Raw genomic sequence first — 23,047 nt, forward strand, 5'->3', positions numbered from 1 at the left:
CATATTAATGTAGAATAATTGTTTTACTTTCTCACCAAAATAGCGATAACATAAATTCCATTTATTAATTTCATCAGTTAAAGGTTATTAATGACAAAACATCCTTGACAGAACTCCGTATGCTCTTAGCAAATATAATTTCATTTTACCCCCTGCCATATATATTTTTTTCTCATTTCGGAAAAATGAATTTCTGACGACGTATTCACAGGAATTAACAAGTTTGAGCCGTACTGTGTCACCAGGAAACCCATTAATTGTCGAGCCAATTGAGAAATGTCAGAATTAAATTACATTTGTCCTTCTGATGTTATCTTGCCATTGAAAGTGAAAATTAATACAACATCCAGCTTAAGGCTCAAATAAATAAGTCTGTTTGACGGCAAACAAGGGAGTCTTTTTCTCTTCACTGTCTTTTTCTTTCTGGATTAACTATCGTAAATGTGACACAGATCAATGAAATATTTTAAACCAATAAGGCTTTTAGCCATCTAACAATGACAAAAATAAGGCTTGTTCACTATAAGTGAATCTTCCAGTCACTGTCAAAGGAAAGGGAAAACCACCCTTAACACAGGTTGGCTTCAACTGCTTTTATTATTCAATTGTACCTAGAGCGCGTATTTTAGCTTTGTCTGATTGCAATTTACCCGCGAAACATGTTAATTGTTAATGAGGACTTCATAAACGTTGACCCGGCAGAGGGAACGAAATAAAAGCGTTATTCTGTTAATGGCATGAAAGCTTTCCAGATATTAGTACACTGCGAAAGTTTTTCCTCATTATTAAAAAATTCATTCTCCCTGTCCTCAGACCAAATTAATAATGCCTGACAGAATAAAGCGAAAAATATTTTCGCGGGAGTGTGGTTTAACCCCGAAACGGATTGTAAGGCTGTACGTTCACAAAGGTCGCAACTTTGGACAGCGAAACACATTTTACTAGAGCTGGAAAAGTAAACAAGAGCTCGCGATAAATTTTGACGAACGTCAGACTTCTTTTCGCTTTTATTTTTCAATTAGGACCAAAATTGCCAGGTCTTGGGCTGGCGAACGATAAAGCAAATTGAGCTGTAGCGAACGGAAAACAAAACAAACAAGATCTTCATTTCGCGGTTTGTAATTGAAAAGCGTCGATTGATGAACGTGCCACAGCAAGCCAGCAGAAATTTTAATTTCCCTTTCTACTGTACTCGCGAAAGGTTGGCCAGCCATCAGGTAATTAACAAGTGGGAACAGAAAAATAGTAAATGGCTTATTTTTGTCGGGATTAATTAAACAACGCAAAATGGAACCAGCCCAAAGCAACGCGGTTATCAGTTATGTTCGATAATTTCTTTCTGGTAACTCTTATCACTAGAAAGGTCTCAAATGTCTGGGCAACTTTTATCACTCTTGTCAGAAAGAACTTTAATGCTTCTGTGTTAATGAAGGAACGTGTAAAGAAATACGATATTTACCTTTGCTTCTTAGGAGATTTAAGTGTTATTTATACATTTCAATTAAAGAATGGGGTGTAATTGAACGCAAGCGAGCGAACTCTGTTTGCTTTATCGCGTATGCCCAGTCGCGGGGTCTGTCCAGAGTTGTGAATAATTCCTTAACTAACTTGCCATCTACACTCTACGCCTCAAAGAGGAATTAATCGACTGCATTGTGATCATTGTTCGTTAGCGCGAAACTCCGTTTAATTTCGTTCGAAAAAAAACGAAAAACAATTGTTTTTGGTATTCGTAATTAGCGACAGCTCCCGAGGCAGTTTTCAATTTACATGGGTTTGTGGTCAGATCCGGTTAAATAATTAAAAGGCTATTTGAAAAGTAGGGAACATGGCCTAATCAATAGTATACACTGCATTCAATTTAATAAAATTTCATTAGTGTTATGCTAATCTCCTTGTGGGGGCATCTTTGATAACGTAAGAGTAGCTTTTACTTTTATCAAATTTCTCAACTTCTCCGCACGATTGTTTTGCAAGAGGGCTCAAATTCAAAATTGAACCCACTTTTCTCAAGGTCCTCGCGCGGAGTGCTCGCGTCAAATCTCGAAGCAGGAGAGACTGTGAGGGTGAGCACAGAATGCTGACCGATCACAGATTCACAAAGTTTATTGTAATATTACTAAGCCTTTCTACACTAATGAATCTCTCTTGCTTTCTTTTTGCAGGCTTCAAATCGCATTCATTTATTGCTTCCGTAGTGTTGAAACGGACGGATACACACAGGATCAGTCAGTTCTGACGGCAAACATCGACCGAGAAAATTCAAGCTCCGAGCAATGTCTGCTGAAATAAACGGTAAGAAGTGATAGCTCAGCGATAACAGACGGTGAATTGTAATTTAGCAGTAATGCTATCTTCCCAGAAGTTGATATTTTCGATGACAGCATCTCGCTTGTTAATATGCTGCTTGTCGCAAACTAAGCGTCGAAGTGAAACCAATTTTTCATTCCCGGTTGACCTACCAATGTAAGACTTGTCATTTGAAAGTTCGCCGATAGCTTTGAAAGCTTTCTGATTTGATCTCGGAACGCGCAATAATCTCTTTGAAAGGACACGTTTGAGGCACCAAAACTTTATGGATATTTTCACGAGTTTTTCTGCTCCCAGTCCTAAAACCACATCATAATAAGTAACAAGATGGCGACACACGGCCTTTTTGATTAAGCTGTGACTGAGGATTAATTAAACATGCATGGAAGTTTAATATTGTATGCATTTTCAATAACAACTAACTCCTGCGATTGGCTTGAGGGTTGCTCCTGTGTGGAATTTTCAGTCAAATAATTGCATTTAGAACGCTTTCTCTTGCAAAGAAAGGCCATTTATGGGCGTAAAAGTGCACGTTTTTGCGTGGCTTTCAATCTTATGTGTTTGCTTTTCAAGTAATCTATTTCTCTGACACTTCGCAGTCTGAATGGACGGGAATTTATTAAAAAACGCTGCGAGAAGACGTTTGCAATCATTTGAGCTATTCTAGTGTATCAGCAAGACGCATTTTAATTCTTTTTTTCTCCTATCAAACTTGTGTGATTAATAACACCGCTTTTAACAGCACGAAATTGAAATTATCAACCAGCAGATATTAAAAATGTTAGATTATGGCGGCGGGGCGCTCCAAGCAATTGTGTACTTAAATAACAATGTTACGTTGATTAAAAATGTGTCGCTGCGTAAAAGAGAAGGTAATATTATATTCATTGCTAATGGAGGGACTAAGAAAAATATTTGCCAAGTTTTCAGTATGGTGAATTACTTGTATATCGACTACAAAGGAAACATCCAGAATTCAAACAAAACAAGGAAAATAGCAAGATAAAACAACCATGCAGTAAATCCCGTATCGACTTTTGGTCGGGGCTCTACGAGCGATATAAACTCTGCCTTTGCACACTGTTTAGAAGCTGGCGATCATTAATTAAACTTTCGGCTAAGGTTTTAAAAGCAATGCTTTTACGGCTTAAAAGGGACTTATATTTGTTTTCACAGTTGTCGAAAGTTAAGTGCTGTATTTCAGATTAAAACACGTTGTTTTCAGAGCTAGTATAGTTTGCATTAATGTGCACTTAGCCTAAAAGCAAATCTACAGCGATCTTTATCTCGAAATGGTTCTTTTTCAAATGTGCTTTCAAACCTGCAATTCAGCTTTATTTCCGGGCCTTCCGTGTACTAGATCTGTTCCGATTTTCTCCCAACTATATTCGATACATTTCCTGTCAGGTAGGTGCTGAGAATAAAACCAATAATCAACTAAGATATGTTGCGTTGACCTCGTCACTCAGGGAACTAGTAGTAAAAAAAAAAAATTAAGATAGTCACCACGAAGGTACCTTGTGCTATGGGATAAGCGCGCCTTTTTTATGCGATAAGAAACTTTAATGCAAAAGAGAAAAAGCTTCCGTATTTTTAGTCAGGTTTAAGTCGCGAACCTCGCCAAGGAAATATTAAAAGAAATCCGCCCCTTTTATCGTATCCTGTTTCGAGAGAAGTGTTTAGTTGCAAAAAGTGCTGATTAATCCCAATTCGTTGGTGACTGTCAAAAGCCCGGCTATATTTTCTTTATCGCAGGAAGCTTTTTATTAACAGACTGTGACGGCCAAACGCCGTTAACTAATAGTAAGTGAGAGGGTTGGCAACACGCTGTGCTAAAAGGGTATTAAGACAATATTCCATCCAGTGAAAAAACAAAGTTATTTGATTAGTTTTCGATATCTGTTTTATACGCCCACTTTGGGTTTCCTCGAGTTAGGTCCCGTGAAAGCTACCGGCTTTTAAGGTCGCCAACAAGGTGTACGAAATTATTTATTACCACTGATTTACAAGTTAACGGTGGAGCGGCCAAGCGTTGAACATGCTTGTACGAATCCACCGATGTCAAGGCAACGATGAATTACAACACAGCGTAGGTGTACAAACACGCTAGCAAGCGAGTTTCGTTTTGCTTTCACGGAATCTCTGTGGAGAAAACAAACACCTCTTATCTAGTGATAAAATATTGTGATTGAAAGGAAAGTACAGTGATGGCGAAGTACTGGAATGGAACTTTCAGTTTCTCTTGGTTAAGACACCTCAGTTTACGATAAAGGGTTTACTGCAAGGGGCTTTGACGGGTGATACTAAAAGCCATAAGAAGTTTCAGCGGTTTAATTAATATCTACTAGTTAAACAGAAAGCATGACCCACGCATAGGATGTGCTGAGACACTCATGCACGAAATGGTTACGTAAATATTGGGTCAATAAATATGCTATGTTTAATATCGAAATTGAAAAAATACACGCCTTTTGACTGTGGTCGCTCGTGCGGATGTCAGTGAATATTTTTCCTCTAAACTAGCAGGTTTAACAGGTTTTACCTGCACAGAACAGAAAAATCTTTAAGCAGGACTTTGCTGCCATCAGAACACGAAATGTCAGCACAGGAGGTATCCCTCTATCAGTTGGGTCAAATTTCTGATTGAACTTTTAGGGATAAATTTAAGGGTATAACTGCGTGCGTGAGGTTTTGCCCAGGCAAGTTCAGCAAAATTGTTTTTATCCCAGATAAGATAGTCAGGGTTATTTTAGACGTGGTTTTCCTGTTCCTCAGAGATAAAAGTTCATTCCATTAAACCGTCAACTACAATTTTGCCATGGTACAATTTTAACAACACAGACAAACTTCATAGTGTTACATTTCTTAGTTTTGTAAGGGCTCAACTGCGAATCTACAACAACTTGTCGGCAAATTAATTGGAAAATGCTATCTAGAACGTTCCGTGTGATACTTGTCGTATCTCTTAATTCACCACGATACGGGAACGACTTAACTTGTCTGACGTTAATATTACACAGGTAGAACATGTTAGTTATCGCACGATCGGGGAACAAACTCTTATCTACGGCAGAACTGGCTCTGACTGTACACTTCAGTTAGAGTTCGCGATAAAAAAAAAAAATTAAAATGCTGGATTCAATGATAAGCCTTACAAGTGAGTTATGTTCGGTGTAAATACATGCAAGCAACCATCTGTGATGAAAATAAACAGGTTCCCTAATATTAATGCTTAGTTATAAACAGAGCTTCAAAAATGTCTCAACTTGTAATTGCTACAAGAATACTAATTTCTGTTCTTTCACTTGCGATGTTTATGTGTTTTTGTGTTCATGAGAAGTGACCAAGCATTTCTGGCTTCGTGTCACGGCGTGGAGAATCCACCGTCTACGTTACACCAGTGAGACTAAATTAAACATGAATTCTTTCAGTCGCTTGTATTAAATTTGAAGAAGAAAATTCATCGTTTCCGAGCAGAAAGATATTGATTTAATTTATACTCGACTAAACTGGGAGAGTAGTTTGATAGATCAGCTCTTTTGAACGACAGTATCTGTAAAACAAAGGCAACTATTTATCATTCTAATTTCAGACAAATAAAACTGTATTGTTCAGTTGTATTTTTTTAGCGAAAAGTCGCATGGAGTCCCCAACGAGCGCACTGGTCGAATAGTTGCTTAAATTTTCTCAACAATAAACGGAACAATCTGCGAAACAAGAACACAATTTGAATTTTGATATTTTCACTTAGCCTCTCCACGGCACGTTAGCACCTGTCGCGCACGTTGTGTAGCTTTTGTCCGCAGAGTGCTGTCGTGTTAAAAACATCAAATTATTTTGTCTATGCATAAGTAATCCAATGCTATTCTGTGTTTCATTAAAAGAGCTGAGTAATTTAACCGTGAAATCGTGCGCTATTGTTGGCTGGTGTGCGGTGCGCACTTTCAATTCGTCGCAGCATTAACGAGTGTTTTTCTCTTCGTTTTAATTGATCAAAATGTGTAAGAAACTTGTGAAGAAAACCGATTAGCCTTTTTCGATGAAACTCATCACTTTTGCATCCTTCTTGCTCAAGACATCTAAAACGACGCGTTACAATGCCAAGTCTGTCGGACTAATGGTTGTTCCAGAGCTAACGACCCACGCGCGATTTGGCGTCCTTAAGCTGTGTTCTTCTGTTATCTAGAAAGCTTTACGACTGTAAGAACTGATAATGCGTCGGTTTGACAGTTTTGACGAGGAAATCAATCAAGTTCGTGACGTTATTCTTATACTTCGCCAAGCTTTTTACATTAATCACGTGACCTTCTCCTCCTAAGACATAGAAAGAGAAAGGGCGCTTTGGCAGTTTGTTTGCCTGATATAAAATAGCTAAATGGCAAGGCTTGCCTTAAAAGCTTGGCTTGTATCGCAAAGCTATTGTAAAGCAGCAGTAAACACACATTGACAATAGCGTGTGCGAAACGTTTCTTTCATGTACAAAAGTACAGATCTAACGACTTAGCAACAGTGACGTCTACACCCTGTGATCAGCGTACATGAAGTAAAGAGTGCATATTTGACAATTCCTTTGATTTTCACACCTACGGCCTACGGCGTATTCTTTGGTATTTGATGATATGAGGAAATTGTTAAGTTACAGCTTCAGTATATTTTTAAGAAGGTCCCAGTGGTTAAACAAAGTTTCCCAGCGTTGCTTTGTTGTCTGGCGAGTGATCGAGTTGTTTTCCCTTCTGGCTCTCTGGAATTTATTCATAGGCGTTCCTGACTTTTGTTCGCATTATGTTGTAGAGACTATGCATGTTTTTAGGTGTTGAACAAAACGGTAACCTCTTTGATAGCAAGCTAGTTTTGGACAGAGCTGAGTTCGATAAGCTGTAGAAGAGTCGCTTTTGAAACTAGTAATTTCAATAAGGTTTCTTCTAATCCGTTTTGTCTTATTTATAAATGTAGCGAGGTCTATTTTTATCCCTAATTTCTTCAGAGGCTGTCAATTATTTGAGCATTTCATCGAACTTTGCATATGAAAAGCCGAAACCGCAAACTCGCATGAAGTCGAAAAAAATGTCAGCATGAAAGTGGAATCGCGCCTGTACGTGATTAAATCAGACAAAAAAGTCTGCTTGTTTAAAGAAACATAAAATGTTCTTTAATCATTGGACTCTTTTATCGGGAGAACATTTTGGGTATACTCAAGTCTCGGGGTTTCCAGGAGGCCTTGGAAACGTGGATAAGCTTTAATGACTGTGTCTTCAACTTGTAGATATCATTTCTGTTATAACCCATAAATTTCATCAAAAAACTGAGAAATATATTTGCAGATCAAACTACCGAAAACTGGTACTACTCTGCATATGGCATCTGTACTGTGGCATATGTTTGCGCCCTTAGCTGGACAGCCTTAACAGCTATATATTCTAGACAGCTAACAATGTAAAATGCCAGTAAAACGCAGATTATATATGTGAAAACAAAAGTGCAGTTGAGCTAACATTCCCAAGTAGAGAACAGTGTTACAAGTTAGCTGTCAAAGAGGACATGCGTTGAGTGCGTCTGAAACCCATTCAGGGTCAGTTTGTTAAGATGGAATTTACTCAGTGGCGGACATTTTGTCTGAATCATTTGCCGGCAAGTTGTCTTAAGACTCCACTCAGCTGAACGATCTCACGATAACAAAATAGACTTTCGTTACAGTGGAACTGTAATAAAACTGAGAATTTGCGAGAGGTTTCCCGCTAAACTCTTGGCTGAGGATAGTTAAGCTTGTGAAACGATCTTGGTGTGAAAAAAGCGGGCATGAAATGTACTCGTCAGTGTTTTCTTCATGAGCTAATGCATTTATCATGTGATTTTTCTGAATAAAACTTGTGGATTTGCGTGATGTTGTAAAAAAATATTCCCAAGGAAGCTATCAATTAAAAACCACTGAATTGGTTTTCTATAACGTGATTCAAATTTCGATTCTTCTTTTTTGTTACAACTTTGCACGTAAAAACTCACAGCTTAACTGGCGAAACACGTTTCTTTTTTTTAACGACGAAAATATGTTAATTGAATATGCCTCAAATAGTCAAGATCGTTTTATTTCTAGACTCGCCTACAGTGAAATATTTTTCGTGCTTTTAAGAAACAGCTGCTTTCTGGCTGATGAGCCGGCTTGCTAAAATATCTAAACATGGTTTCAAAGAGATCAGCCTGACCAGGTGTTCAGTGAATGTCAGTCAAAAATATAAAAGCTATAACCTGCTTTCTAAACTAAGGAGAACTTAACCACCTCAGGGTTGGTAGCCGCTAGACGAGCCAAGAGACGAATATTCTGCGTAATTCAACCCAAGAGCGCCCTTAACAAAATGATCTAAGAGCCCTCTTTCGCTCCTAACGAGTGTAGATTATAGGAATTCTATAACAAAAGAAAAGCCATTGGTTAAAAAAGCCATGACTAGTGATATCTGCTGGCAGTGCCATATGTTCTGGCGGGAAATCGATGCGGTCGGCGGCCTATCCGACTAAAGTGCGCCAACCTTGTTCGCGAAATGATCCGATATATCATACGCTTGGCGCCTGAAGCAATGCTGAAAACACACAAACATGTGTTAAAAGCAGATGAAAACAGCTGAAAAGAAGCAGCACGTCTCCAGACACAGACATTTTGGTATCCACTGCCTGTGGGCATTGTTTGCCGGTTAATAACACTTGCGATCTTGTGATACACACATATATATATCTACAGGTTGTTAATTATAGACTGTTGGCTCCGGTAATAGTCTCAGTATATATAGCACTACACTTTAAGAGTGCTGACTAGTTCGTTCAACGATTCTAAACGGTCTAATACAATATGGAGATGATGGACAAGAAAGAAGACAACGGAAGATCTTGTGAAGATTCAGTGCAAGAGGTAACGAATAACAAAGACGTGCTATGTCAAAATGCCAAAGAAGGTGAGTATAGCCACTGGCAAGCCAAACCATGTGTTGTACATGCGAAGCAAAATGTCTAAATATCTAACGTGGGTGGTTTGAGCTCAAGATCAGCGAGCCTTAAAAACTTTTAGAAATAATTGCAATAAAAAGGCAAATCAGCTTTACTCGAGATTACTAACATCGACCACAAACCAGTCACTGTGTTTATTGAAAAATTTACAAATAACTCCTGCTTCACTAAATAAGTCGTCAGCTACTGAATTGAAACAGTATCAAGAATGCGCTGAATACCTTCATAAGCACGCGCTCTATATTATACAACAGCTTTCTGTAAATTTTTTTTTTTTTAGTATGAGGGTTTAATTCTCGAAGAATTGACACAGCTTGAAAATTACCCTGCACACGACAAACCTGTCTTTTCACATAGCTTTTGTAAATAAGATCAGGAATACCTGACTAAGATAAGATAATGAGAAATCCAGTTATCTCGGAAGAACAGTCAGCCACAAGTAAGTCATGAGATAGCGAAGAAAAATCTAAAAGCGTTTTAACAGCGAAATTTATGTTTTGTAGCACTGTATAATTCTGTTTTTTGTGCCCTTGGCCTCGCGGAGCAGAAATTAATTAACTCCCAAGGCGGTAATACAATAAACATGTCAGGTCTGGTACGATATTTTGTGTCAATGACAACAAATAAATTCTTCTCACTTCTATACAGAAATGAATAAGATTACAAAAAAATGAATTTCATTTGCAACAGTTCGATCAAAGCTGAATTAGGGAGAATCAGTGGAAAGTGTTTCGGAATTGCGCATGCCCCATTGCATGCTAGTAGATGTTTTTGGCGCGTTGAGAGTAAATATTTGAGTGGGAAGTCTCTAAGCAACCGCTATTCACGAGGCAGTTTAGAGATAGGTAAATAATTTAACATTCAAACTGACAAAATTAAGTCTGTTCCTCGTCGGTTTGTGTGAAACTCCGGTTTATGTTGAGGTTCTACTCGACATCTGGGATGGGATCGCAGGTAGCGCCGTAAAATTTTGTCAGTAGTCAACGTCTTGCATGGTGAAAGGGAGAAAAGAAGTCTTGCTCCAAAGGCCTAAGATCTTTAGTCCAACGCGAAACCTGCAAAACCATTAAGCAACTGAGTCTTCCATGTGATGAGTGTTCAATATCGACTCCGTTCGCCTTATTGTCAAGTTAACTGGTGACCAGATGGAGGAAAACCATTAACTACGAGACATTGTCTTGATGTGCCATTAAATTCACAACGTTGCGATAAAAATAAATATACTAGTAAGGCAATTTCGAGACAAAATGATGAGTATCTGACGATTCCTGAAAATGAAAACCAAAAAACACAGCATAAAGATAACAATAAAAAAAGCAAAACTGCAGAGATACGGAACTCATCTGAAAGGCGGTGTCTCTCCAACAATCCTGTCTGTCTTTCTTTATTTTCGTGTAGTCTTTTAGCTCTTTCATTCAAGTGGCTTTTTTAAGAGCACATGTGAAATGACAAATGTTACTGGTGGTTAGTTTATTCTTTCTTCAAATTACTAGTATAAGGAAATAGTCGAAAAAAAATCCCTCATCTCTGTCAGTCGTAAATTAAATTCATACTTCATTAGCAGGAAACTAATTGACGGAACTCAACTCAAGTGATAGCCACATTTGTTTTCGCTAAAAATGTTTTTATTGCGGATCAATATTTTTACGAGCCCTTAAAGGTCATTTTCGTCTACATCACAGATTGTATTCTTGATTCCTTATATTCACTAGCCAGGAAAAAATTTAACGCATTTCCGGTACCAAAATGACCTACTTTAAAACGCCAGATTAAAAGATATATCTATATATTCAAATATTTTTAACTATGTGAATGTACCGCCAGAAAAATGCAATAATAATTTACACCAAGCTCGAGACGACAAATCTCCTCTCTATAAAGCCACCGGAGGTTTATTTGTTTTCGAGTACAGGGAAGCGGCGGGAGGGGGTAGGGGTTGAAAGGGGGCGACGCCTATTCCAAATAATTGATAGACTTATGGATATCTATAACAACAAAACAGAGGTTGGGTTGGCCGTCTGGGGAAGAAACAGGGGGTGGGGTGTAAAGAGAAACGATACTTTAAGGTTGAAGTTCACGTCGGGTATACTCCAAAACCGTCCAAGTAACGATAGCATTAAAGTTCCAAGCCCTTCAAGCCTTGATGCCAAGATAGAAATTCTCCTTTGGTGTTTTCACACCTCTTAACAGCACGAGTTGAGAGAATTTAGCAATGTTTCGTTGCATCGTGTCTTTAATTTGAATTACCCGGATGACTGGTGCTGTATGTTGACGTTTTGAGGGAAAAAAATAAATTATAAAGTAAAATAATGTAAATAACTTTTGAACAGTGAGGTCTGGATCGCCAGCAGCTGTGATGTTAAAATTCAATTTTAAACACATTTCTTTGTCTGGTAGCCTGATTAAAAAAGACACAAGTGAGGTATTCAGTTCGATTCACGTGTGTTTATTGTTGGTTTAATCCTCATCGTTTATTTTTTCACCGAGGGTTTCGACTCTATCAACCCATTTCGATTGTTCGCCTTGTTTGAACTGAAATAAATAAAAGAGAGAGTTTGTTCAACATTGTAAAAGTTGTACAGTCAGTGTCAAAAACCAAATAATGGTCTTTTTTTGGCGACTTGACGTTTACTTACAGGGTTTTTACCTGGTAACTTTTTAAACGTTCTTTAGATACACGACATTTCCTTAATGGAACCTTCCTCCATTCAACTTACTTTCGCCAACAACAAAAAAAATATATAAGACGAGCAGGTTAAGAAATATATGCAATATATTTTTTTTACTTTCAGCAAGAAATAGCTCGTAATCATTTTGTTAGGTAAAAGCTATTATCTTTATTGTTTGTCTTCCATGTCAGTTTTGTAAAAGCTATTCGAGCGTCCAAAAATAGGACACAAAAAACAACGTGTCCTTTTTTTTACCCAAGGTCTCTTGTTATAAATAACGGAGTTTTGTTAATTAGTGCTTGCAGAATATACTAGTTTAAATTACTAAGGGCAATGCGGAACTTTTCCTAATGGATACTTAATTAAAACTGGGGAATATATTTTTTGTTCAAAACTTCATTGACTGTCCTTGCATGTGAGGTACTTTACTTTTGTCGCCGCGTTCAATATGTCTCGTCAGTCCCGTATATGTTACCTTCAGCTTACGATTGCCGTGAAAATTTATTTGACACAACACAAACTAGCACCTTAGTCTTGGCCTAGGCCGTCAACATATACGCTATTTACAGCTGTGTTGTCCTTTTGGCTAATTTGCATGCAAATAATGCCTTGAGAACGAATATCACGGGCGAGTTGTTAATTAATAGAGGTTTTAAGTGCCATGTGTAGGGCAGGCAGTCGACATGTCATCAAACCAGTTTGCAATTGAAGTGTCTCAAAACGCCTTTTAATGGCCAATGAATAAGAATAAGCCAGCTTGTGTCGTTGGCGCCATTTTGATATCGCCGATCTCGTGTGCGCTTTGTGTCCCAACGTGCGCTCCACTGAATTGGAGAGAGTTTCCTTTCGTCGTTGACACAAGTTTCACAAAGTAACGAAAGTCGACTCTCAGCGACATGGACGATCTACATGACTTCGCAGAAGGTAAACTTTGAAATTACATTAACTTGGCTAGAAAAGCGAGATATTAGAACGAATCACTACGGCCGAATTAGATAAGCTTAGAGCTGCTATTATGTGGCAAGCCATGACTTAATATCAACACAATCGTAAAGCGCCATCTATACTTCTTCTTTCTTTTATTTGTATCAATCACTCGTTTATAAAATTGAAAAAGAAACAAAACGCTAAATGCGGCTTTCTTTACAGATGCTATAAAGATCCTATTAAGTTTCGAATCATAACTTTTCACAACCGACACAACATTAAAGGCTTATTAGTGTCAGCGACTGAATCGAAAGAGGCCACTTTGAACACAAGTCAGGCTAGAAACCGCGGCAATTTTCGCGAACGGTTTAGGTGCATCAAGTTCCTAAAGAGGTTTTGGTTGAGCTGTCATAGTGACTGAAAAATACTCCAGTCTTCGGAATTTTACGCATTAAAAAATAACGCAATACGCCTTATCGTCCTCTAAATACGGCACGAGAAAGACCGCACTCAAAAACCAATCAACAAGATCGAAGACTCTCGATCACCCGTTGTTAATGGCAACCTGCTTGATTTTCTGGGCCGATGAAGCTATAGCGCGGGTTTTACCCAGAATTAGCAGCACTTTTGATATAAGTTTTTGCGGCAGCGGTTGTACTGGAAAGGCATATCAGTTTTTTCGTCAAGCCCAAACCGGAGTGCTATATCACCTTGTCAGTTAGCCAAGCCATTAACTCAAGATCCATTAGGGCGGCAAAATTTCAAGTTAATTGGACAAGCATCAGCCTTAGGGGCACCACATTTATTTTCTTTGACGTACGTAGCCGCCATAATGGGGCTTTTAACACCAGAAAGTATACACTTCAGAGAAAATTGCTCGCAAGATCCTCAAGGGCCCTTGGCATCAGTTTTGACGTCCACAATGTAGTGTATCTTGTCGCCACGTTTTCTCATTGGCTAATACCCGCGAACAAAGAACGTTAACAAAACAACTATCATTAATGTGTTACTGCTAGTTAAGCGACGGATATCGCGGCAGAGTGTTGTATATATTTTATCAGGAAAATTTAGTTTTCGCTTTAGCGACCCTCGGCCCTTTTCAATTCAACAAGAAATATCTTGAAATCATGTTTAGCAGATTTCAGTGAAGACTGGAAACTCAAAATGTAGGTGGAACTGTTTAAGTGTCAAAAGACGGTGAAACAGGCACTTTTTATTTTAACAGAGCGCTTTGATCTCGTAATACCAGAAAAACTATTTCTGGACCGATGTTTTTCCCTCAGTTGGAAAGAAAAGTAAGGGTGCCCTCCATTAACTTGCAGATACACTAAAAGCTTTTCTTAGCGCGTTTTACGTCGAGGTAATTTTTCACGTGCACTCTAATTGACTTTTCATTATACCTTTCGGCTATTTGAAGGCAAAAATTCCCTAGGATGTCAGCATGCGATTAAATTTCTCTAATGGAAAACGAAACAATGAGAGTCCATTATACTTAGCCATACCGCACTCACCAAAGTCAGAACATCTATTAGCCAATAATTACAGAAACTTCAGATTTTGACCAATCACACGCCTTCAACGGACAATTAGTTTTCCCTATTTGCTCTGGCAATAAAGATGGTATTTACACTTTCTAAAGACTTAATTATTTATGTAAATACTACTTGCTTGGCGCAAACGAGCCAAGAGTCGCCAGAGAGCTTTGCCGAGCTAAGCTGTATCTAGGCAAAAATTGAGTGAATATTAAACCCACGCTGGAGGCCATGTTAATGTCTTCCGTGCCTTCATGTTCACAGAGAGGTCCTGGATTAGCATTGCTGATGATGTTATAGGCACGTGCCGTGGATTTCATTGTTTATACAAGAATTCAATTAAAATTTCGACGCAGTTGGAAGTTCACGACACCCGTAGAGTTATTTACAAAGCGAAAAATCTATCGATTTTTACTCCTCTTAGAGGCCATCTAGCCTCTTGTTAAAGGTAGCAAGGACTTAAAATCACTCTTTCAATCTCCGGAATGAAAATGGAAAAAATACCTTAAAAACGTTTAATAACGGGACAAGATTAAAAGCGTTATGACTGGCCATCGGCGCCAGTGTTTTTTCCTGTTTAAACTGAAAGCTATAGACAGTTTTGAATCTATAATTCGGGAAGTGAACAATTCCACTCATGGATGTAGTGAGGTATTAAAGTTTTAGCTCAAAGGAATTCGAAGATTACGGAATTAAAGTACAAATCGCAGGAACGGCTGACTTAAGCTAAGTTAATTTACAATGCTTTTGTTTTCACAGTTGTCTGAAAAGCACTTGTGTACGTCCTAATTGCCGAGGCGTTCGCCTAAACTCAAGTTTTTAATTTATAAAGCACTAGTCCGGATGATCCTAGAGCTTAAATAAGCGGGCTGGCTGAGGAACAGTCATCTATAGACCGCGATATAAAACACACACACAAGGAGTGAGGGTAAAGACCGTCACTTGGTGACAAGTATAGAGAGAATACGACAAGACAAGCATTGTCCCGCCTTATGTAAACTTCGGGTTGTCCGATAAATTACACAAATGAACCCGTGGGAAACTGCCACAGTCAACTGTAGCAACATGAAAGAAGGAAGGAAGGAATAAGGACGATAACTGATCAGGAACTGCAATGATAAGTAGTCTAGCTTGACATGGAAGTCGCGAAAATTGACTGCCAAATGAAGTACGGCCAAATGTAAAACGGAACACAAAACACATTTGGCCAAGCCATCAATTTGAATGAAATGATGACAATAAAAAGGCTAACACGTCTAGCTGTGTCTACCAACGCGGTCCAAAAATTTAATAACTCGGACCAAGGAACCCTGATGCGTTCGGCTTTTTGTGAAAGATACGTCTCTAGTCTCTGTCCCGCCGCTAGCAATTTATTGCTATAACCATGACAAGCCAATTTGCTATTTATCTTATCTGCCACAAGAACATGTGGCAACTACCTGGTGTCGTTCCGAGTCGTGTAAAATCCGATCTTGCGTCTTCAAATACCGTAATTTCGAGAGCAAAGCAGGAGAAGTTTTCGCACGACAAGCTTGAAAATTAATGTGGTTCTGTTTACGCGCATGCGTACGAATCGGCTATTTAACTCAGCTAAAACGCAATAATGGGTTCTTCAGAGCGAGCAAACATTTCAATTGCTTTTATAATTAGGCAACGCATCATATTAGTGGTAATGAATAGCACCATGATTCCTTCGGGCTATATTGGTTCACGTCTCCGCAATTCGCTGGAGTGCTGCGTATTAACCTGTGATTGGTCGAGCCGACGTTGTTTAATTTACCTTTAGACAGATGTTCGGTGGGTTATTCGTTGTCAGTTTGTTAATTGCATTCCGTTTACTTGCAATTGTATTCGTAACAAATGACCCTTTCAAGTGATTCGGGACTTAAATAAATTGCCTGCCTGGAGAAGAATGGAAAGATCTATTTGGGTATTCCTTTTGCGACATCTGATCTGGGCTGCGTCGTTTTCGCGAATTTCTTGTCTGATATATCTAGATCTTATTTTCAACGGAATTGTCAGCAGGGAGCGCCATAAACAAGGAAAAATTTCATTACTTTCTCGCCACGTTCCCACTAACAAGTGCTTCCCCACAAAAAAGCCACAAGAGCTATAATTGCTAGGGCTCACGTGACTTAATTAAACTTCGAAGGCTAAAGCGTATCGGCTTAGTAATTACTGCAAGCGATACACGGGGTGTAGAGATGACTTAACTGCTGTCTTATTAAAAGAAGCAGCCAATCAGGGGCGGTTTCATCGTGCGCGTAATGGCAACATCTCTTAGTTGATGACAACTAATTGTGTCCTGGTCATTTAGGGTTTGAAGCTGATTTGATGTGGAATTGATTAGGCTTAATTCCCTGTCATATGATGAATGTTTTGAATAACGTACACTGTTACCCGAGTTGTTTTAACAAACAACGACCCCTGCCTAATTCGGACTCAGTGTCACAAAGGCTAACAGCGCGACCGCACGAGTAAAGGAAAGCCTGCTGAAATTTCCGCCGCAAAATAAAATGGACAACGCGAACACTAACAACGGTGAGTTCAAGCATTTTATGCTCGGTTGAATTGAAACGTGTTCCTTCGACGGCGCGCAACCTAGAAATCGGAAAGGACGATTTTGCTTCCTTCTCGTGTTGTAAAGAACGCTGAGTTTACGATAAAGCGAGCGCAAACTGCCGCGCCGGTGTTTTTTTCCCACTTCTCTCTCGTTCTAATTTCGTGCTCGTATTCTTCGCTTCAGGTCGATGTCTTCAAGGGGGAATTCGAAGCTGCGGAGGATGCGGCGAAAAAATCTTGGATCGCTTTCTTCTGCTCGCTTTGGACCAGTATTGGCACGTTAATTGCCTAAAATGCTCCTGTTGTAATGTAAGATTGGGGGAAGTCGGTACGTCGTGCTACTCTAAAGGCGGAATGATCCTCTGTAAAACCGACTACGTAAAGTAAGCGAGCTTTCTTTTATTCATTTTCGTCTCTGCTCGATTTGTTATGTTATTGCTTCAAGTTAAGTTTGTTTTGGGGCTATTTTTATTTTGTGTGTGACAAGCTCATCATGTAATGATCTATTTTGTTCCTTTAAATTTGTCGTGATGAAGTTTGTGTATATTGACTGGTTTCAAGCCAGGCAATATATATATTTTTTGCTTTCCGCATCGAATGTTGACCATGTTTCGTCCTTTTCTTTCGGCAGTCACGTTTCCTCGTGTTTTGAAATTCCTTCTTAAGTGGCCTTTATCTTCTATTATATTTTTTTCTCTCTCCATTATTTTGTCTCAGTGTCACCAGTGGGATTTTGCATACATTTTAGGCAATGTAATATTTCCTCCATTATGAAAGTGCAATTAATAACATAGATTATAAAGGTTACAGAGAATGCCTGGTATTAGGAGTTCCAAATAACCTCAAAACTCATTAACGTGGTAATATTTCACCTACGAAAGGCGATTTACTTCATTTGTTCCTTAATTCATAGTGCTGTGGCAAAATAGCGAAGACCCTCCGAAATTGGCACACAAAAGCCAGCCCATTTCACTTGACGTGTATTTTTCATTTTAATAAACAAGATTTTTAATATGCCATGCAGGGCGAGTTAACATGTCTACTGTATTAAAGGCGACAAATTGAATGGGCCCGTGAAGAACAATTTATCGCTATTCCAAATATTGGCTTTATACGCTTTTATCTCTAATTACTTAGAACATATTAAATCCTGCGTTATCAGATCCGCGCTGCGATCTCATTTGGCATTTGCTCTTATTGCTTTTCAGGTTGTATGGCTCCAGCGGAGCATGCGCGGTCTGCGCCAAGTTAATTCCCGCCACAGAGTTTGTCATGAAAGTTTTGGGAAAAGTTTACCACCTCGACTGCTTCAACTGCACGACATGTCACAACCAACTTGTCGCCGGTGATCGGTTTCACGTCGTAAACGGAAGGCTGTTCTGTGAGAATGATGACCCAAGACTACTAAAACAACAACTTCACGCTCCAAAACAAACGGTGAGAGAAACCCCTTTGATGGCTCAACCGTCTGTCAAAATATGACTTCAATAAATTTCATTCCACGAATAATACTTATTTGGTTTTAATATCTGCGACCTTTTTGCTTAAGCTAATATTAAGTCATCAATTTTTGACATTTCATTTAGCTATTTTCGTCAAAAGGAAACACGTTTTTAATTTTACCACTGTATTGTCGTATTGCTTTTTAGCGCGGTAATCATGTGAAAGTACACGGATATTCTGGCAATATAAACATTACGTCGCGCGCACTTATGTTTGGAGTTTTTGAAAGTTGAATTCTCGGACTGGGAAAAGGGTATTGTTTCGTAAAATTTGCTCATCACGTCGGTCAAGCAATTTGCATCCATGAAAATAGTGCCTTAGATTAGAATCTATGTTTCGCCCTGAGGCTGAGAGATAAGACAAAGAGGGACACTTTTTAATACGAGTTAATTAAGACTTTAAATTGGTTCTGCTGCCTTGCCGATAAGATATGGCAAAATATTCAACAAAAAGCGTTGATTAATACAACTGTTAAAACATCGCGAACAATGGCCGGAATTGCGAGAAGAAACTTCATCAATTCTATTTCGAATCTAAATGGGCTTAAGTAATTCTATGCCCAAGCACTCAAAAAACCTTCCTCGCACTTTACATGCACAGGAAATAATTAATGGACGTTTTAAGATCTTTTCCTTAGCGCTGCTTTTAGTCGAAATTGGACCCCAAATCGCTTCATAAATAATTTTCAGAAAACTGATCACTTTGAGCTTTTTCACAACTCGCTGGCCTGTCAGCAGTATTTGTCATTTCAATGTTAAAAGCTTTGTTCTATGCTTGCTGTGTGACGGGTAAAATAATACTGAGGACAACATTTCCCTGCCTAAACTGAAAAAAAAAAGAAAGAATCGCAATCCATGATATTATGGTTATATAGCTTCACTTTAGCTTGATTAGATGCCGACAAAAGCGACGTCGAAAGTACGCGAATAAAGTGTTTTTCTTCCTAATTGCAAAAAGCAAAATTAATGATTCGAAACGGAACCAAACAGAAAATAAGTTGAAGCTGATTAGAAAACTAAAATACACTATCGTGTAATTGAGTAAAGAAAAAGCGAAAGAAGTAAATTATCCGACCTCACAAGCCCGACGCCGCCTTTCTACACGAAGTTTCCTCTTTTTCCCGGCGCTTATCTGCTATTAGAAAATGAAGAAAACCACAAAGCTCAAATTGAGCTCCTTTATTTATGAAAAAAGCTCGTATTTTCACGATAACGCACATTTTGGCTCCAACACAAAATTAAATTAAAATTCTCTTTGTGAAATGAGCAAAGTATAATTATTTCCTGTTTATTGCGCGGACGTCTTTGTAATAAATGTTTTAATTTAAAAATTTGTTGAATTAGACGAATTCTGGTTTTGCGGTTCTCCACGTTGGCAAGAAATTTTTCATGAAATTAAATTTTGGACTGTAGTCTATTTATTGTTCCTGTTCCACATCGTAGTAATCAGCAAAAATAGTGTGTTTGACGGCATTAAAATTTTAGCTTTCGTTTACCGATCTGCCTAATATAGCGTATCAAAATATATACAGAACAACGATTTTACAAACTTGTATTGTTTCTAGTCTGTGAGAAATATAATGAAACAAGGCGAAAAATAATATTCCGCGATTAGGGAACCAAAAACATTGACAGGTTGTCGACGCTATTTTCCACGAAATATAGTTTTCTTTCATCACTGACCTCATTAACTTTGACAAAATCTGAAACATAAAACTTGGATCAAACCGAATTCTTCCAGACTTTTCTTTGGGCTATTTTTGACTTGCTTTGTAATCGTAACACTTGCTTTCAGTGAGTTAAAAGCCACTGTTGATTGATATTATGTATTTTTATTTTTATTTTCCCTTAGGTATGTTAATGGATGCCGAGCGATTCGCAAGTGATTAACTTGGAAAAATAACAAAATTAGAAGGCTCTCCTCTAGCCCCGGATGTGGGAAAAGAAAAGTCTTGTTTGAAAATCCTGGTTCGTTTACACTTTGGAGTCTGAAATTGAAAGTTATACAAGGCACAGACTGTGGAACTTTTGAATGTGCCAATTGAAGCAATTCCCAAACCATGTGCTATTAGTATAGTGAATGTAGCTTTCGATGTTAAAATCAGACGAGCAACAGTTTTGCTAAACGAAACGTGCACTGTGTGCTGTCCGTCTGGACTTGCAATATGTTGTCGACGTTGAAAACTGACTTAACATATATTAAATTTTGGACGAATGAAAATTCATTTGAAAATGTTTAGTTTAGCACGAAATCAGCCTTACAAGAGTAAACTAAAAGTAGATTACGAACCAAAGCATCAGTTGTAGACAGAAGGAGCCACGACAGAGGACTTAATAACGAGAACTGAAATGACAAATTTAAAATCCTTCTCGAGAAGTTATATTTCAAAAAGAAAACAAAGAATCATTGACAGATATTCTGATTTCTAAATTAAACAATTTTAGTATTATACGTAGAATGTATTACTAAAACTTCAACAAAAAAGTATTAAACATCGGGAAAATGCATGGCTACAAACAAATGTAGATAAATGGTTAAAATATGTAAAGTTCTTTGAATAAAAGTGTAATTCTATACGCAGATTCGTTATCTTTTATTGTAATATGGGACAAAGGACCTATGTTTTTGGGATTAATAAAGGTCTGGGATTAATTATAAGGAACAATCCGTTTTCGTTTTGCCAAATGGAACGTGAAATAATGCTTCCTCGATTTAATCCATGACGAAAAGTCAAATTAAAAGTGGACAAAGTGTCGACATCCCATGCTGAAAAACAAATAAATCAACCCAATGCATCACATAGAATTCCTTTTTGATGGATGTAACCGCTTGAAGGTTTAATTAATTTTGCCCAGGGACAAATGGCACATAGAAAGGACTGTTGGTCATGTTTTGTGTGATCATTAAGGCCGCGCTAATTAACTTTTGTAGTCATGTTGACATAATGTAAAGCAGCATGCATTCTACCTAATAATGTGTAATATCCCTCCCTGGTTGTGTCAATAAATATTCGTATCAACACCCCCAAAGCGTAATTAGATTTCACCACACAATCTGTGGTTTTAGAGTTCTCTTAATGGAACGGAGAGAGAGAGCACTGGCACAAAACTAGCTGCATCAAAACGTCAGGGAATGATTTGTAGTCGATTTGGAATAATTCGACTGCTGTACGAATTCTGGAACATGCCAGAAAATGTATCCGTTTGATACTTTACATAACTTTCATATGTAACAGCAGGACTTCGCGGGATGAGAAATTTCATAACCTCGGCAAAAGAGAACAATGGAGTGTCTTAAGATATTACGTATCGTAAGAAGTTCCCAAGCAGCTGAGCCCACACAGGCAAACCTTTTCTTAGGTCTAATCTTTCAAAACCTTTCGACTGAACCCTGCTAACAATAGGTTCATTAGAAACACTATGAATGCACAATAAATACTCTTAACCAAAGTATGAAAAGCTGACAGGTTCCATTCACACTTGATGCCAAAAAGAGTCGACAGTTTTCTATTTTCTAGTTACGAGCCTCTAAGTCTAATCTACCGAGAGCACACACACCCTGGCAAATGCACTCATCCACTTCATTTTGCCATGGGAACTAACCCTTTTAAGTAACATCCAAAGCGAAAACCTCTTGGCCTTCCATTACCGCTCTGCTGAAGTATTGACTCGCATTTTTCAAGGTCCAGTTTCCTTTACCGATATAAAAGGGAAAAAAAAGTGCAACTTCTAAACCATTCTCCTTGTCAATTTTTTTTACTTGCGGAAATGACAGGTATCTATTTCTTGCAAGCATATCGTTTCAAAGGGAAAAAAAAATATTATTTTTAACTTTGGGAGCAGAAAACGCATCCCGTATCGTTGTCACATGGACTTAAAGTGGATTCCCTGGTTGACAGGGGCTTCAACTGCGCCATTCCAATTTTTCCACAATTCAACATTTGCCCCCAAAATATGGCCGTTATGTTGTTCGATCTTCGTCATGTACACATACAAGAATTCACTCTTGATAGGAGGAGCAACCAGGTCTACGCGATTTGCTAAGTATGTAAGAGCTTATTACTGCGAACAATAGTGCAATGTAATTGCCATTGACCCAAAAACACCACAGCCAGATCTCGGGTGGTCAAAATCGCTATCAGATACACAAAAGTTCAGTACACCCTGACATTAATGGCAGTACAGCTGAAGTTCCGTGCTTTACTTCTGTTGGGTTCGTGGGAGACCACCCAGCAGTATTCCTGTCCTGTATTTTGCCCGTACCGTGTTTCAATCGCTCCAACCCAACGTTTTGGATTTCCACCTTATTCGGATATTATCTAAACGGATTCCTTAACTCGGTGCCCTTGCGGTCAGTCGTTACACTAGCTGAGTGCACGATGATTTAACTTAAACAACTCTGGGATTGACGTATCTATAAATGCCGAGTTGAGAAGGAAAATGGACCAATCCCCCAAAATTGCCCCTAGAGAACAAAATATGTCGAAGAGTGTTTCCAAAACGAAGGATCATTCAAAGAAATTTGAAATATTTCCTGTTTTCCTTTCCTTAA

At 38.4% G+C, this 23,047-nt stretch overlaps 1 protein-coding gene across 5 annotated transcripts; it reads left to right on the forward strand.

Moving 5' to 3' along the window:
- The first annotated feature begins 706 nt into the window (after nucleotides 1-706).
- Nucleotides 707-21,073, forward strand: LOC145471030 (LIM domain transcription factor LMO4.2-like). Of its 5 annotated transcripts, none has more exons than XM_081454859.1 (5): nucleotides 707-1,217; nucleotides 2,166-2,295; nucleotides 17,178-17,376; nucleotides 18,202-18,430; nucleotides 20,348-21,050. In XM_081454859.1, the coding sequence occupies exons 2-5, from the start codon at nucleotides 2,277-2,279 to the stop codon at nucleotides 20,354-20,356; spliced, it is 456 nt and encodes a 151-aa protein (XP_081310985.1). In that variant the 5' UTR covers nucleotides 707-1,217; nucleotides 2,166-2,276; the 3' UTR covers nucleotides 20,357-21,050. The 5 variants fall into 5 exon arrangements, with proteins under 5 accessions (XP_081310985.1, XP_081310970.1, XP_081310924.1 ...); XM_081454844.1 differs by lacking the exon at nucleotides 707-1,217 and adding an exon at nucleotides 1,259-2,066; XM_081454798.1 differs by lacking the exons at nucleotides 707-1,217; nucleotides 2,166-2,295 and adding an exon at nucleotides 2,309-9,251 and having other exon boundaries at nucleotides 20,348-21,073.
- The last annotated feature ends 1,974 nt before the right edge of the window (nucleotides 21,074-23,047 follow it).

Source organism: Orbicella franksi, chromosome 1 (genome assembly GCF_964199315.1).
Source record: "Orbicella franksi chromosome 1, jaOrbFran1.1, whole genome shotgun sequence".
NCBI classification, from domain to species: Eukaryota; Metazoa; Cnidaria; class Anthozoa; order Scleractinia; family Merulinidae; genus Orbicella; species Orbicella franksi.

Bases quoted from the DNA above. Each gene is read 5' to 3' on its own strand.
- LOC145471030 (XM_081454798.1), top strand. From the start codon at position 9,149: ATGGAGATGATGGACAAGAAAGAAGACAACGGAAGATCTTGTGAAGAT. The intron at 9,252-17,177 runs GTGAGTATAGCC...TCTTCGCTTCAG, and splicing joins ATGTCAAAATGCCAAAGAAG to GTCGATGTCTTCAAGGGGGA. The intron at 17,377-18,201 runs GTAAGCGAGCTT...ATTGCTTTTCAG, and splicing joins TGTAAAACCGACTACGTAAA to GTTGTATGGCTCCAGCGGAG.